Source organism: Plectropomus leopardus, chromosome 18 (assembly GCF_008729295.1).
Source record: "Plectropomus leopardus isolate mb chromosome 18, YSFRI_Pleo_2.0, whole genome shotgun sequence".
Taxonomy (NCBI): domain Eukaryota; kingdom Metazoa; phylum Chordata; class Actinopteri; order Perciformes; family Serranidae; genus Plectropomus; species Plectropomus leopardus.
The window spans coordinates 29,958,514-29,974,610 of NC_056480.1; the positions used below are offsets into that span (position 1 = coordinate 29,958,514).

The 16,097-nt window shown below is 38.2% G+C and overlaps 2 protein-coding genes across 2 annotated transcripts in view; one reads left to right on the plus strand and one right to left on the minus strand.

The window, feature by feature from the left end:
* vars2 (valyl-tRNA synthetase 2, mitochondrial) overlaps nt 1-3,531 on the minus strand; it is a 37,009-nt gene extending 33,478 nt beyond the window's left edge. The window contains exons 1-2 of the mRNA XM_042506472.1: nt 3,324-3,531; nt 3,030-3,216 (exon numbers count right to left, since the gene is read on the minus strand). Of these exons, the coding sequence (XP_042362406.1) occupies nt 3,030-3,206 (177 nt within the window). The 5' untranslated portion in view covers nt 3,207-3,216; nt 3,324-3,531. The remainder of the gene's footprint in view (nt 1-3,029; nt 3,217-3,323) is intronic.
* A 359-nt stretch (nt 3,532-3,890) lies between these two features.
* On the plus strand, nt 3,891-9,817 carry ppp1r11 (protein phosphatase 1, regulatory (inhibitor) subunit 11). Its single transcript, XM_042507083.1, has 3 exons — nt 3,891-4,174; nt 6,739-6,847; nt 7,468-9,817. The coding sequence occupies exons 1-3, from the start codon at nt 4,097-4,099 to the stop codon at nt 7,650-7,652; spliced, it is 372 nt and encodes a 123-aa protein (XP_042363017.1). The 5' UTR covers nt 3,891-4,096; the 3' UTR covers nt 7,653-9,817.
* Nucleotides 9,818-16,097: the final 6,280 nt, after the last annotated feature.

The window sequence follows — 16,097 nt, forward strand, 5'->3', positions numbered from 1 at the left end:
TTCACAGTGGCATTTTGGCTGTGACCGTTTCCATAACCCTGGATCAACATCAGCTTTCTTGTGTTGCATTCAGGAACCTTTCACAGGTATTTAAACTTTTTAACTCTAAACCAAATTTGGTTTGAATCCTTTCAGAAACATTGGGGAAAAAAGGCAATGTGCAACTTGGTGAGAAATGTCCCACAAATTAAAAGAAATGAGTTGAACAGGATTTTTTTTTAAAGCCTCAGGATAATGTCCAGAAAACTATATTTATAATCATCACAATTATATACTTAAAATATGCAACAGAATTATTGCAGGTCATTTCCTTTTTTTTTACATTACTTGTTCATTTTGTTTGTTTGTTTTTTTGTGCTAATTTTCAAGTAATTTTCTTGCACTTCTAATTTTTTTCTTGTAAAAATACAATTTCTTCTTATGCTGCTCACTGCCTTCTTCAATTTTTTTCTAAATTATGCTATAGAATTATTATTATTATTTTTTATGCACTTTTTCCAGGTCATTTCTTTGTGGCTCATTTAGCGAGAGCATCTTCCTCCTAAATGTAAAACTGAGCGCTTTAGACGTTCATTTGTTCCTGCTGCCATCAGACTGCTTAACAGCAGTTACAATCACAGACTTGAGAATTATATGCATGAGTCACTTTGAGGGCCTGTACATAATTTCTCCAAATGTATTTATTTATTTATCTATCTCTTCATCTATTTGTTAATCGACTGCAGTGCTTGTTATCATTATTGTGCATTTTTCTTGTATTTTTTTTTTTTTTTTTAGCATATATGGATATTTTTAATTGTTCTCATCCGTCTTTACTGTTGGTGCTGTAAGCTGCTGCGACAACTGAATTTCTCCATTGGGGATGAATAAAGATTTATCTATGTATCTATCTTTCTATCTTGTTGTTTGTCTGTTTTTTTGTGCTAATTTTCAGGTTATTTTCTTTTAATTTTTACTAATTTCTTGCAAATTTTGGGGTCATTTCTTTGTAATTGCTCATTGCCTACTTCCCATTTTTTTAAAAGAAACCAAGCCAATTTGCTCAGTTTTCAAAAGGTTAAGGTGTTATTTAAATCAAATAAACTTTAAACTTGAACCTAACTTTACCACTCCTATGCGCTTGAAACCCACAACTGCAAACTGACATGAAGAGAACTCTGTGCTGTGAAGTCTTAAACTGCCTGTCAGCTGCCAGGACACAGAGTCACGCTTTGCCAGCATAGCTGCAACTCACATTTTCTTTTCAGGCTTCAAGTCTGTTTCTTCCCAGTTTGGGCATGAACCCACAGTGCACTCTGAGTCGTACAGAAGCACGGCACACAGCGGCACTGTGGCTGAGCAGTGTTCAGACAGTGGCAGAGGACTGAGGCTGCTGCTGACATGCTGCTCTCACTGCTACACAGCCTGAGCTTCATATACACTGTTCCTATACTTCAGATGATTCAAACTGACAAAAGTTTGTATTTCAGATTGTTCCTTGGGGGTTTTTTATTAAAGCAGTTTGACACTAGTTTCACAGAGTCCCACTCAGCCTGTGATAACACTTGTAAAATGTCTAGTGTGTCTCTGGAGAATGAATATTTGCTCTGTGTCCCATCACTTTCTATTGAACAGAGTAATTCAAACATGCTTTTCGTGTTTTAGTTTGAACTCTCTCTGTCTGCATCAGACTCGCAGGTCAGAGTTCACCTGTGACCTTTGACTTTGCCAAATGATAATGGTAAATGTGACCATACCTGGGGTGTGTTCATTCCTGACAAAACGTATCTAAATAGGAATAGCGGTGCATTAAACACCCTGTTGTGTTACGCAATTGCACTGCATTTTAATGGCATGTCTACATTGCTAAACCAGGTATGAAATCAAATAAATAATGTACACACAATAAATAAATATCTACTAGAATTTGGTTTACATACACGTCACTGCTGATTAGACAACACCTCTGACACATCCAGCAAACAGGAGAAAACACACCTCAGAGCCTGTTGCAAACCCTTTCAAGGAAACATGGCATTCATCTCTGAAACTGTAGCAAAATAGTGCACAGTTTTCAGACTGCATGTGCTCCTTGAGAAAATAACCCTGGTGATGTCATAGTGACGTCTTTATGATCTTCTTTAACTGGGTTAGGAGACAACAAATCAGAAAGTCTGCACAACAAACCAGAGGAGCAGAGTTTGTGGTGGCCCTGAGGGTCAAAATACAAACGAGCAGTGTAGTGTTTTGGGAAAATGTAAAGTTTTGGGGGAAATGTATTCTGGGAAATATTGAAGTGTTTTGGAAAATGTTTAACTGATTTTGGTAATGTCGAAGAGTTTTTGGAAATGTTAAATTGGTTTGGGAAATGTTCTGTTTTTGAAAATGTTAAAGTCTTTTAGGGAATGCTGAAGTGTTTTGGAAAATGTTTAAGTGATAAGTGAAATGTAGTAGTGTTTTTGGAATTTAAGTGTTTTGGGAAATGTCATTTTTTGGGCAATGTAATATAATTTTCTAAAACAAAAAAAAATCCTGAAATGTAGTGTTTTGGGAAACATCGTGTTTTGGAAAATGTTGTTTTGTTTTATGAAATACTTTAGTGGTTTGGGAAATGTATTTTCTCAAATGTTGCAGTATTGTTAGAGATGCAGTGTTTTGGGAAATATCGCATTTTAAATGTTTGGGGAAATGTTGTAGTGGTATGGGAAATGTAGAAGTATTTTGGAAAACTTTGCAGTGTTTTTCTGAAATGTTGTTGTGTTTTGAGCCTCAAGGCCATCGCGTAGATTGTAGAGCCTAAGTTTAAGGGTTAAATACTAAACCAACATATACATAAGGTTGATTGTGAACTCCAGGCTTTTCTACCTGATGATATAGCAGTTCAGTAATAGGTGCAGCATTAATCTCCTACTATTTTACTCTCTCTCTCTGTCATACACAGTGTTATTATTACTACAGCATTATCTCTTTATCAGCTGTTAGATAAAGATGTTATTCGTGTATTTTGATTTGGATGGAGCAGTTGACAGCAGTTGTTCTTTCGCACTCACACTGTGTTGACCTGACAGTATGGCCTCCTCCCGCTCTCTTTTACGCTTGTGTTTCTCTGCTTGGGTCCGTCTGGAGGATGACGAGGAGGATGAAGGTTTTGGTGGGTTGCTGGAACACAGTCTGGCAGCTCCTCTGCCCGCCAGCCCCACACTCAGGACACGACCTGTCCTCCACATCTGTCACACACTACACAGGAAACAAGCACACGAGCACGGTCCTGTCACGCAAAAGTTGGCTGTTGAGAAAATAAATAATACGAATGATCTGTGATGACAGACGATCAGTCTACTCACTGTGCTCAGAGACACGACCTTTAACTCAGCCACCTTGTCATGGCCGAACCGAGAAACAGACTTTATACCATGTTCCCAACAGTATTTAAACTTTAAATATCAATACAAGCTCACAATATAATTACTGTTTCATATCATTTGGTCATAATACAAATATTTATAATTTCATTTTCGGCATGTGGATGCTGTTTGTTGACGGAGTGTTAAAACTTCACGGACAACAGGAAGTGACCGAAGTCCGTCTGGTAATTTCTTCCCCAAACACTAAACCCTTCGAGAAACATGAACCCTTCACTACCCTTCCTATAATAAACCGAACAAGAAAAGAAGCATCCGGTATACATTTCGAAATAAAATGACATATGGAAATAATTTTCTCAAAAATGCTTTATCAATGTCCCAAATGTTGTTTCGCTGCATACATACTATGATGAAATTACACAGGGATTTGGCATGATTTTTTTTGTTTGTGCGACATAACGTCAGAGTTAGCTGATAAAGGTTTTGACGTGAAAATACTGAACTTCCGTTTAGCTTTGAACATCTCGTTGTTGAGCTTGACTCGCTGTTAGCCACATTTACCGGAGTGTTCATCGCCTCACAATCTGCACGTCGACAACCTTCAATTTGATCGCACTTGACGGTTTACAGAGACAGGGTCTGTCATTTGAGCTGTCGTTATCTCACAGACACTGTCTGTCACCGACTCTACACTTCGCTTCTTCTACATTTAAAAGCTAACGTTAGCTAACGGAAACGTTAGCAACGCAGGGATGGCGGAGGTTCCCGGGACATCAAGTGAGACGATAACGGAGACTGTTCAGACCAGCACACCGCCACCGCCCCAGCAGGTAAGCAGCGGCTCGTGTTTTGCAAACCGGTGGTACTAGAGAGGACAAACCCGGCCCGCTGTTTCCCGGTGGACGTTATCGAGGCCGCCGCGATGCCCGGAGGCAGCGTTCATGTTCTCAGCCTCAAACTTACAGGGCTCTCAGTCCTGCACGGGGCCTAAGTTAATGTGGTAATTAGCCCAGTGCCCTCTAAAATCACCGTTACAGTTACACAGCTAATATTACGGTCTGTAGTTATGATGTCAGATAAGTCCCGCCGGTACGCGCTGTGTGAGCCGGTTCAGGTTCGATTCTGGTCCAGGACTGCTGTGGCCCTGAGGTTTCAAACACTACAACATTTCATGAAACACTTCATCATTTCAGAAAACACCACAATATCTCCCAAAACATTACATTTCCCGAAACAAAACAACATATATTAAGACACTGCCATATTTCCCCCAAAGAAAACATTTCAGTGAACAAAATGACATCTCTCAAAACAAAAACAATTACTAAAACACTACAACTTTCACCACAGCAATACATCATTTCTTAAAACACTGCAACATATCAGAAAACAAAATAACATTTCCCCAAACTAAAATAACTGAAACTTTTTTTTCAAAACACTTCAGCATTTCTGAAAACAAAACATATGGTTGAGACTCAAACTGGAAATGTGGGTACTATTGGACAATAAATCCTTGTAGCTGGTTGGATGCACTGTCTATCAGTATTTCTATCAGTTTTGTACTGAGAACTGTTGTAGTTTTTGGGGAAATGTTATTTTCGTTTTTCTGAAATGTTTTGTTTTTGGAAATTTTATTTCATAAAATGTTGTAGTGTTTGGGAAATGTAGTGTTTTCTGAAATGTTGTAGAGCACTGGCAACATCTGTGTTATCTAATAAGATAAAGCTTTAAAAATAAAGTTTCTCACTTGAATGTTTTTACTGCAGTACAATGTATGTCGACTGAAACAGCATTTAATGTTATCATCCTAGTAGGCCACCAAAAGTTCAGTCTGTATTTGCAATATTAGTAATTTATGTAGTAAAAACAAACAAAAAACTGATGCCTAGCATCCGTGTGTCAATGTGATTTTGACACATAAAATATACTATGCAGGATCAATGTTTTCACCCACCTCTATATCTGATGTACTAGATTACCATATAAAGTCAAAGATAATGGACACTCTTACCCATGCGCTTTTATCTAGCTCTGTTTTCCCTGGTTTGGTCTTTGCCCCTCAGTTCCAGTGAAGGGACATCTTAATGTCTCATCAGATAAAATAATATTTTAGACAACAGTGTTCATCCAACTTTGGGCCAACAGTTGTATTCCACCATCTCCAGTTTAAACATGAAAGCGCCCCCATTCCCAGAAAGAACCAGTCTTCCCATTTTAATATTGAAGTTTATTGTTCTGCACAGATCCCTGACCTCAGCCCGGCTGTATTCATCACACAACATCTGCGATGGAGCTTGGAATCACATCACATGTGGCTGGAATGCTGAGGTGTTCCTAAATTTTGTCAGAGGGCTTTACAGCATATGACAATCCTCTGCCCTTAGACTCTCACATAACCTAAGGAATAACTCCAAAAAAAGAACCCCTGTAACGGGAAAAAAAGGAAGAAACCTCAGGAAGAGTGGCAGAGGATGATGAGGGATCCCTCTTCCAGGACGGACAGACGAGCAATAGATGTCGTAAATAATAAATGAGATACAATTGTGGCAATAAGGAAAGAGAAAGAGAGAGGGGAGGAGAGGGGGAGAGAGGCACAGCAATAATAGAAACAGACGCATGTCATATTACAATAACTAAAGGTGTGATATTATTAAATGCACTCTATGATGATATTGAGGGTGATGATAAGAGTCTCATTCATATATTGATAGGGAGGTGTCCAAAGGCAAGATCACAGCATCGGCGCAACCAGGACCAACTCCATGATCAGGGCGAGCGGGGGGTACAGTATCAGTACAGCCACAGCACGAGCACAACCAAAGGCATGGTCACAGTGCCAGCACAGATATCACTACGATCAGGCACAGCCAGGGTTGCTGCCAGGATCCAGGAAAACTAGGAAACAAGGGAGCAGGAATGCTCCGGAGAGACAATGGGATTAACGTAGTGCAATTCAACAGACCCAAGGTGGTGAGCAGTAAAAAGGATAAGCACTCAGTGAAGATCCTAGAGTCACTGATCAGCAATTACGACTTAAATATGAATGCCAGAGAGCAGTAATAGAAAAGAAAGAAAGACAGAGGAAGCAGAGCCAGAGTGGCAGGTCTGAGTGGACTCAGACAGTAGGTCCCCAAATTGTGTGCTTAAAGAGAACACAACAGTGGTCCTGGGTGCTCCCTGTCAACGATTTCCTACTGCTGATATTTCTTACTGCTGACATTGCTTCCAAATAGTTTTGCATTTGCCCAGGACCTGTGTTCATGGACTGCACACCAGAGAATGTATTGTGTATAGTACTTGACTTACAGGCCCTGTGATAACACAGTTACACACTACACCCAGTTTACATTTGATGGTCAGTATCTCACAGCAGACATGTCACATGTTACAGGAGGGACGAAGCCTGACAATCAAGCTGAGGAAGAGGAAGACTGAGAAGAAGGTGGAGTGGTCCAGTGACACTGTCGACAACGAGCACCTAGGAAGAAGGTCTTCAAAATGTGAGTAGGGATGTAACTAATGATTATTTTAATAATTAGTCGATGAATCAAAAAAAGTTGTTTTTGCATAACTTCAAACAAAACACTACTTAAAATTGACAATATAAATGAAAAAAGTGCACAAACAGGTGCTTTTTTATGTTTGTCCCTTTGAAAATGATATTAAATTATAAATAACAATAAAAACTGAAACACAAACTGAATGTAAACAGGCTTTGATCCATCAAATAGCCAACAACAGGCCATGCTGGACTACAGGCTAGTTCTGACAGCTTAATAGAACATCACAAAGAGGCAGGGTTAGTGAAGGGTCAACTGATATGAGAACTATAAATTTCAAATAAATTTGAATTTGACCTTATTCTCCCTCCACACACAGGTATGGTTAACATAACAATCTGCCTGTTCATGGTCCTGCTGCAGCACAACATTTATCAAGTGGAACAGCAGCTGGAAAGCTATTTTTACCACACACTCCCTTTAGTTCCTATTTCTGAGCAGAAGTGTTTGAACAAGGTGCCATGATGTATTTTTCATTCTTAATGTGAGACCTCGGAGCTTCCACTGAGTCAGTGAAGGCATCACCGGGCTCAGTCCTAACCGTGTATGTTGTGTTACAGGCTGCTGTATTTATGAGAAGCCCCGACAGTTTGGAGAGTCGTCCTCTGAAAGCGAGGGAGAGGATGATGATGAAGGGTGTGGCAGTGCTCACTGTATCCTGGGTCACGGCAGGAGAGGTCACGGACAGAGGGGGGGCGGGGGGCCCACAGTGCCCCCAAACTCTGGAGGCTCACACAGCCATTAAAGAGCACTGCAGGCTGAGTGTGGGCTCTGAGGGGGTTCTCACCACGACAATGACACATTACAAAACTGCACTCTTCTTTAGTTTAGCTCCATCACTGAGGTCCAGGTAGGCCGGCCTGATGCTGCACTCTAGTCACAAGTCAGAAAGTCCAGCAGCTGGAGAGGATTACAGCCTCTGTACGCAGAGCAACATGGATTATTGAATTAGCCTAATTGAAAATGCTGCTCTCCTTTCAGCAGCTGAAAGCATGCTCACCACGCACATAACTTGGAGTGATGAGTTCACATATTCCATTTCTTTACAAGAACTCATGCTAAAAAGCATTACAGATCCCACATGGTAATCAGGACATCACCACTGGGCATTTTCCAAAGCGTGGAGTAGAACAATAACATTTGAAAAGCTTTCCTGTTTTTCAGGCAGCCTTTGGTTTCTATTTACTTAGCCATGCTGTGATGATAAACCTTGAGGTTTGTGATTCATCACAGTGAACATCATGTTTGCTGTTATTTCTCTTTTAGAGTTGCCATTCAGAAATGCAATTAAAGTTGCATTTGACGATTCGTTTTTACTCAATTTGCTAAATATTTTATAAATTTAGTCGTCATTTTAGATGAAGATAGAGAACAGTGTCCATCACACCATCCAGGAGCCAGAGTGACAAACAACATTTGATCATCAGTCTAAAACCCTGAAGTATGAAAGTCTTCAGTTTATCTGACACAGAAAAACATCAGATCTTCACTTGGCAGAGGCAGGAGCCAGAATGTTTGGCATTCTAGCTTTACAGTGACTCACATGATTACCAGTCCTCACTTATCAACTGAGTTGCAGATGAATTTTCTGACAATCTACTAAATGACACATTAACAAATTTATTTAGCGTGGTTATTATTACTATTTTTTTTCATTAATCTATAATCTGTTTGTCTTCAGAATGTCCAAAAATAGGTTGTTGAGAGCAATAAAGTGACATCTTACAATGCCTTGTTTTATCCCCAAACCCAGAGATATTAAATATGTCATGAATAAGACATTTTCAATCAATCAGTTTGTTTTTCTACACAGGCTGCACTCCATCTGATGCTAACCAAACTTACAACAATTTGAAAAGAAAACAAAAAAAACAAAAACAGGATGGAATAGTGGATTACACAACCAAGCCAGTGTGGAGCCTTTACAAGCATGATTTTTACACTGCCAGGAAGAGGGGGCAAAAACAAGCAGGAACACCTCTAAAAGAGTGCAGTGTGCTTTGGACAGCTGTGGGCAGCAGTCATGGACACAATGTCTGATGTAAGAAATGAGCTAAAACACCTTGTGATGTGTAGCTGTGCAGTGATGTCACTGTGTCCAATAACAACATGCATTATTGAACGAGCATAAAATTCTCCTCTCAGCCGCTAAATCATAATACAGTCAGAGCTAACTCAGTTAGCATGGAATGGAAGCGACCGCAGATGTTTAACCCTTTAAAACACAGACTGACTCACAGTGCAGACAGTAGAATCAGACTACCTGTGTTTTTGCATGTTTTAGCCTTTCTTCTTCACTTCACCACAAATTCCATATGTGTGCATGACATAACTGGACTATTTGACAGTGTAGAGGAGCTTCAGGCCTCTAAAGGTTAGATTTCCATACTGTGCTAAACTGAGGGGAAACCAATGGCTGCCTGTTATAAAACCTGTTTGATGTGCTTTGGAAAACGCTCCTCAGCAGTAAAAGTGTTTGTGACGACTCCATCACGGGATCACTGCAGAGTTCCTGATGTTTGCCCAGACTTCCCTGCTTGTTTTCCCAACAGGAAATGCAGTGTGTTGCCCTCTCCCAGCAGCGTGCTTGACTCTGTGACTGTGAGCTGTCTCTGGAGTGCAGCATGCAGTGTGTTAGCAGTGTGAGGAGATGGACATAGAGAAGCCATCAGTGCTGTCTGGCTGTGTATTTTCCTTTTGACAAAGTGGCAGAGTTAATTGTAAATAATACAGCACATTGTTTTTTGTTTTTTTTTTAATTAATTTATTTGCTGGTCTTAATTCTAAAGTTGCTAATACTTGACATGCAGTGGAGCACGGTCTGTGTAGTGACATTGCAGTTACAAGCCAGTATGTGAGAAGAAGAAAGAGAATAAAAAGAAAGTGGAGTGGACACCAACAGAGCTCTCACTGTTTGTTGAGTTGAGTATTTGCTGTTTCTGATTTGTAGACCAGCTTTAAAGTTCATGCCAACTTTTGTGACAGTTGCTGACAGAACACATTGACACCATAACGCATCATCAGTATCATGTGTCAGAGCTGTGTAATCAGTATGAGAGGAGACAGCCGCAGGCCCCGTTCTTCATATGACCATCACTTCATTAATCAGCAATTTAACACGAGCCAGGGTTTTTCACTGCTTTAAGCCTGTTTTAAAGGCCACCTGAAACTGTTGTCATAGTAACAGTTGTAATATTTTATCTATCAAAACAAGTTATAAAGTGCTTTAACCCTTTGAAACCTTAGCAAATTGACTTGATTTCTTTTTTAAAAACACATAAAGAAGGCAACGTAACAAAAACCGATCCAAAAATTAGCAAGAAATTTTTCAAAAGTTCCAAAAAAATTTTACCTAAAATTCACCAAAAAAATAAAAGTAACAGGACAAAAAAAACAGGAAATAACTTGAAAAAAAGTGATTATATATATATATATATATATATAATATATATATATATATATATATATATATATAGATAGATAGATAGATAGATAGATAGATAGATAGATAGATAGATAGATAGATAGACAATAGATTCAGAAAGAAAAGAAAATTGTGATGTCGTCCTTTCCTTACAGCCTATAACAGAAATACTCATACACTGAAAACATGAAAATTAATAAACATCCTTTTGCATATTTGACCATTTAAACTTAAACATTAAAGAGTAAAATTCCTGTGAGTAATTTAAATAATCAGTTCAGTGATATCATGAAATAAAGTCAGTCAGTGTAACAAATCTGCGCTCTGACTGCTGACCAAGTTGACTGGATGAAAATAAACAATCATTTTAACATGGAGCTAACTCAGATGATCTGCTTTATGTGTCTAACAAAGTTAATAATGATCTCAGTGTTTATGATTCGACATGAGTGGATGTTTGTGTTCTTCCAGCTACATCTAAATGTCATGTGGAGCTGATGTGTGGCTGACAGATTTCACTGTTAGATGGATCATGAGTCTTTTCAAGGTTAGCCCCCAAAATCAACTCCTTTTCTGATGCAAGTGACTGCTGGTTTTGGGCAAGCCCGTAATCATCCAAATGATAGTCTGAAAGTTTCTTGTTTTGTCAGTACTACTTGCAGTGAAAAGAGTGACAGACAGTGCTCAGTTGGTACACTTCCAATGAACTGATTGAATAGGTGGCTTGTGTCGTCCTAATACTCCTTTTCCACCAAATGAGCTCTGCTTCTTGAACTGGTTCTGTTCAGGATTCTTGGAACCTTGTTGCTATTTAATGAACCAGCCTGATCACCACTTGTTTTGAGTGGAACCACTGCAATCAAGGAATCATCATCAACAGAAGGCGTCACACAATGCATAGTGGAAGTAAACTATAGAAGCAGAATTGCAGATTACATTGTTTGCCGTAAACATTTGTTCTGTTACTACAAAGATTTGTTTTTACCCCAAAAACAAGCATGAACCAACTACATTTATTTATGAGACCACTGATCCTGATGATTTCTAACTTGACCTCTGCATTGTTGCCTCTCTTTCCAACCTGTAGAAAATGACAAGGCACTGATGCCATCATGATTTGTATTTCAGATCAAGAAAAAGCTGAAAACCAACTTTTCTGAACCTTTTTTGTGGTCAAAATGCTCTGAAAAGTTCATAATTAGGTGCAGGAACCAGAATGGAACTGGTTCCGTGTTGGTGGAAAAGGGGTATCTTTAGTCAAAGAACAGCAGCTCATCTGGACATGCAAACAATAGATGCAGTGCAGTCCATGACTGGACATAAATGAAGAGAGGCTTCCAGTAGAAACACTGAAACCAAGCTTCTTTTAAGTACAATACTTTTGTCCTTACTTTACAATACTTCTTTTTTTAAGGACATTACTACTACCCCCATGATTAGAACCAAATTATATTGTTCTCTCCAGGAGAACATTACTTGACATTATTAGTGAAAGACTGATCTGTGAAATTAACCATTACCAAATTTTGTTGTAACTGACAAAGAAATAAATGATTAAAATTACTGAAATGTCAACATCTGTTGGTGTAATAATCAGTTTTATTCAAGTGTTAAACACAACAGATATCCTCAGGAAACATTTTTAAATACAACAGTATGACATCATAACATTCAAACTAACTGCTTCAAATTTGGTTTTGAAGTTTATGGCGGTAAAATAATGGAATCGAAAAAAATATTAAACTTAAGACACTAAACTATAAATGTGCATGTTAGGGATGCATAATATTGGATTTTTTGCTGATATATAACAACTCATTTGGCTGATGACTAATACGAATATCAAAATATCCACTTTTTCTTCACTTAATTTTAGTGATCATCAAGTCTCTTCTGTATTGGAAATAATATCATATTCTGTGTACTCTTGTCATGACAGCCCACCAGCAGATGGAGACATAAAATATAATCCCTATCAGTGTATGTAATATTCATTCATTGTGCAAAATAAGAAAAATACTTTAACTTAGGGTTGTTTTGTACATGTTCACTTGATCAATAAATTAAAAAAAAAATTAATGGTGATATCAACAAGTCAGCATGTTGGCCATTTCTGATAAAGCAATATCGGCCGATACTGATGACATGCCGATATTATCATGCATCCCTGGTTGGAAGAACTGAATGAACTAGACTACTTTATCTGGCTAATATGGTGCAAGCCTGGATTAGTTGAGCTACATATGAAGAACGTGGCCTGATTCATGAAGCAAGAGACTTGTAGTTTGGTGTGAATCAGTCAGCTGGGCTCACAGTCAGAACAGAGCTGTAACTGTCAGTTTGCAGTAAAGACTGAGTACAGAGCACTCTGTATTTACTGAATTATCTGACAGGATTACATCTAATGACAGCTCACCAAAAGAAGAGTGTTGCTAATTTTTATTAGTTTTGTGTAGTTGTGTAGTTTTATCCGTTGTGTCCACCGGACTATCCTACAAGTCATGACTTCTTGGCATCTCAAGACTTGTCTTTCAGACTTAGTGCTTAGACAGGATGGTAACGAGTGATGTCACAGTGGAGGACAGTGAGGTGTTCGCACCAGTGTGGACAAACTAGAAAATTGAATTTCTCTTAATGCACTTATTCACTTAACTCTTTGGAGGAAGCACCCAAAGGTTCCCATTGTATTCAGCTGCATGTTGGTCACAAAATCAAATCTACAGTTTGGCTCTCTGAAGTCTATTCAAAGGCAGTGGCTATTTAGCTTTTCTGCTGTGCTCTGCAGGATGACTGACTCATGTTTTATTGCTGTGAGGAAACTGGGTGAAGACGCAGCGTCCTATGACCGGACGTCCTCTTCTGACCAGGCAGCACAGGTGGAACTGGAGGACAGGACAAGAAAGGACAGGACAGGACAGGACAGGTGAAGGTGCATGACTGCTGGCCCAGGCTTTGTCCTCATGTCTTAGCTATGACCAAAACTCCAACAAAACAGGCTCTATCATCATCACCATCACCACCATCATCATCCTCTACAGTTTCAGATCATGTTTGATATGTGACAGCAGTGTGAATGACACTGCTCTTTTCTGCCACCACTTTCTCTACTATCTCTACACTTTGACATTGTTACATATGTACATTGTTCTTGTATTGGTAATGCACCTTTCTGTATATACTATTAAGCATAATGAGAGCAGATTTAATGTGAATTAAAGTTTTAAACAGTGATTAAAGTGGCCTCCAGGTGTGTATTCTGTATTACTATACATATGTGTGTGTGTGTATGTGTGTGTGTGTGTGTGTATACATATATATATATATATATATATATATATATATATACACATATATATATGGTCCTTAAGGATATCACAGTTAAAGAAAATATCTTGTATTTCATGGGTAAAATGGGTTAGAAGTGACAGTAGAGCATAAATACTTTTTTTTTAAAGATATGGTGATGTCCCTCGTCAGCCTGATCGAGGCTGGATTACTGGTCTGTTACAACCATTATTATCACTTTTGCTATTAGGAGATTAGGAGATTTCTATGTTCAGATTCTTCATCCGTTAGATTGGACAGGTAAAATAACATAATTATATGAGCTGATGAAAACATGTTCTGCTAATATTTGTGTGTGTTTAGAGTAGAAATACACAATTGCAATATTGTTTTTATGTTTAAAACATAGTGGGGTTCTAAATGGGTAAAAAACATACAGTTGGTACAATAAACTACAACAGACAAAGCTCATACGTTCCAAAGTGTTGTTATATATAGTAAACTGTCTACAATGACCGTCTGTTCTATGTGCAGTGGTCCAGAGAGGCAAACTCAAAAACGTGTGCAGTGATCACAAACTGTTGCATGCAAAGAGTTATTTAAGGAAGGCAACTGAAATTATGTTTACCCTCTCTGCAACTTGTTTCAGTCTCTGCACCTGGACTGAGTGACAGCCATAGGAGGTGCGGCTAAGCTTACTGTTGGAGATTATGAGTAGTGAGTGGAGATACAGAGGAGTTTTGCCTGTGAATTGCAAGAAATTGTTAGTTTTAGAAAATTATTTTTAAAAAGCTAGAAAAAAATGACTGGGGAGAAGGATAAAAAGCTATGGAAAAAAATATGTGTATAATAATCATAATTACATATTTAAAATTAGAATGATTGCTACTTTTTAATCCTTTAAAACCTGAGCAAATTGGCGTGTTTACCTTTTCAAAAACATGAGAAAAAGGCGATGAGCAACTGACAAGAAATGACCCAAAACTGAGCATGAAGTCATTACGAAGTTCCAAGAAAATCTGAAAATGGGCAAAAATTAAAGAAAGATGGAGAAAATGGGAATTACCTGACAGAAGTACATAACGTAACATAATTTAAACATATACAAACTGTAATTATGATATTTATAATTATAGTTTTCTGGCCATTTTTACCTACCCATTATAAAAAATAAATCTAAATATGCTTATTTCTTGCAATTTGCAAAACATTTCTTGTGAAGTTGCTCATTGCCTTTTCCCCATGTTATCAAAGGCATCAAACCAATTGCATCAGATTTTAGATGTTGAAATAATTTTGTAAGACGGCCTACATGCAGTACAAAAATGGGATGTTGATTCAGGCTTCAAAGGCTTAAGCAAGTCTTGTTTGGCATTATCTTTACATTCCTTTTCCTTTTTTTTTTTAACTATTAGGTCATTTTCCTTTAATTTTTACAAATTATTTGCTAATTTTTGGGTAATTTCTTCTTTCATTGCTCATTGTCTTTATCCCATGTGTTTGAAAATAATCAGTCTCCTCAGGTTTCAGAGGCTTCCAGCAGACATGATGTCCATCATGTTAGTTTATTTAACTCAAGTGTCTGCAAGTAGTTTCTTCAGCACACTGTAAAGAATGGAAACAACTGGCTGACAGAGGGTGGGACACACATCCACAGTTTATTTCTCCTTGAAAACACTTTCTGCAATGTGCAAACCAACAGTGTGTTCCTTTAAACTGCTGTACTGTCAGGCCTCCTCTTTGGCTGGGAACATTTTGTGTTCTGCCTCTGTACTCTGTGCTGGTTCTAGTAGTGAAAAGGTAATCCCAGCATAATTAACATGCTATACATGCATTTCCTTAATTTCCTGTAGAAAATCAAGAACAAACAGACAATCTAATAAAAGAGCATATTTATTTAGCCAGTGGAAACACTTCACCTCAGTGTAGTGTTGGGTTCAAAGTGGCTATAAATCAGATGTACAGTAATAGTTCACAGCAGATACTTCCTTCCTTTTATTCTTCCAAATTAAATTTACACCACAGCTAGCAGTGAGGACCTTCCCCCTTATTTAAGGAAGCAGGGCAGATTTTTTTCAGCTACAGTGATCCAGCACTTGTTCTGTGTGTTGGTTGCACATATAAAAATAGCTTTTCTTACAAGGGATTCTCAGCGTTAATATCACTGCAATAAAAGCTCCTGATAAGCAAACTAGAGATTGAATCAAATTGTTAATAGATATCTGGTGCAATACAAAAAGCCTAAGACAGTTCTACACACTTGCATGGAAGTCTATAGCTGCTAATATTAAATTAAACCTTGTAATCAAATGAAATTTTCATTTTCCATTTGTGTGCACATGTGATACGATTGAAAAATCCAGGTTTTTTTTAAATACATCAGTGATGAAAGAATCAAAATAAAAATGCAGTGCCAATCATTTTCAGTACTCTTCTAACCATAACATTGCCATAATAAATAAAATAAGAAATGGACCTTCT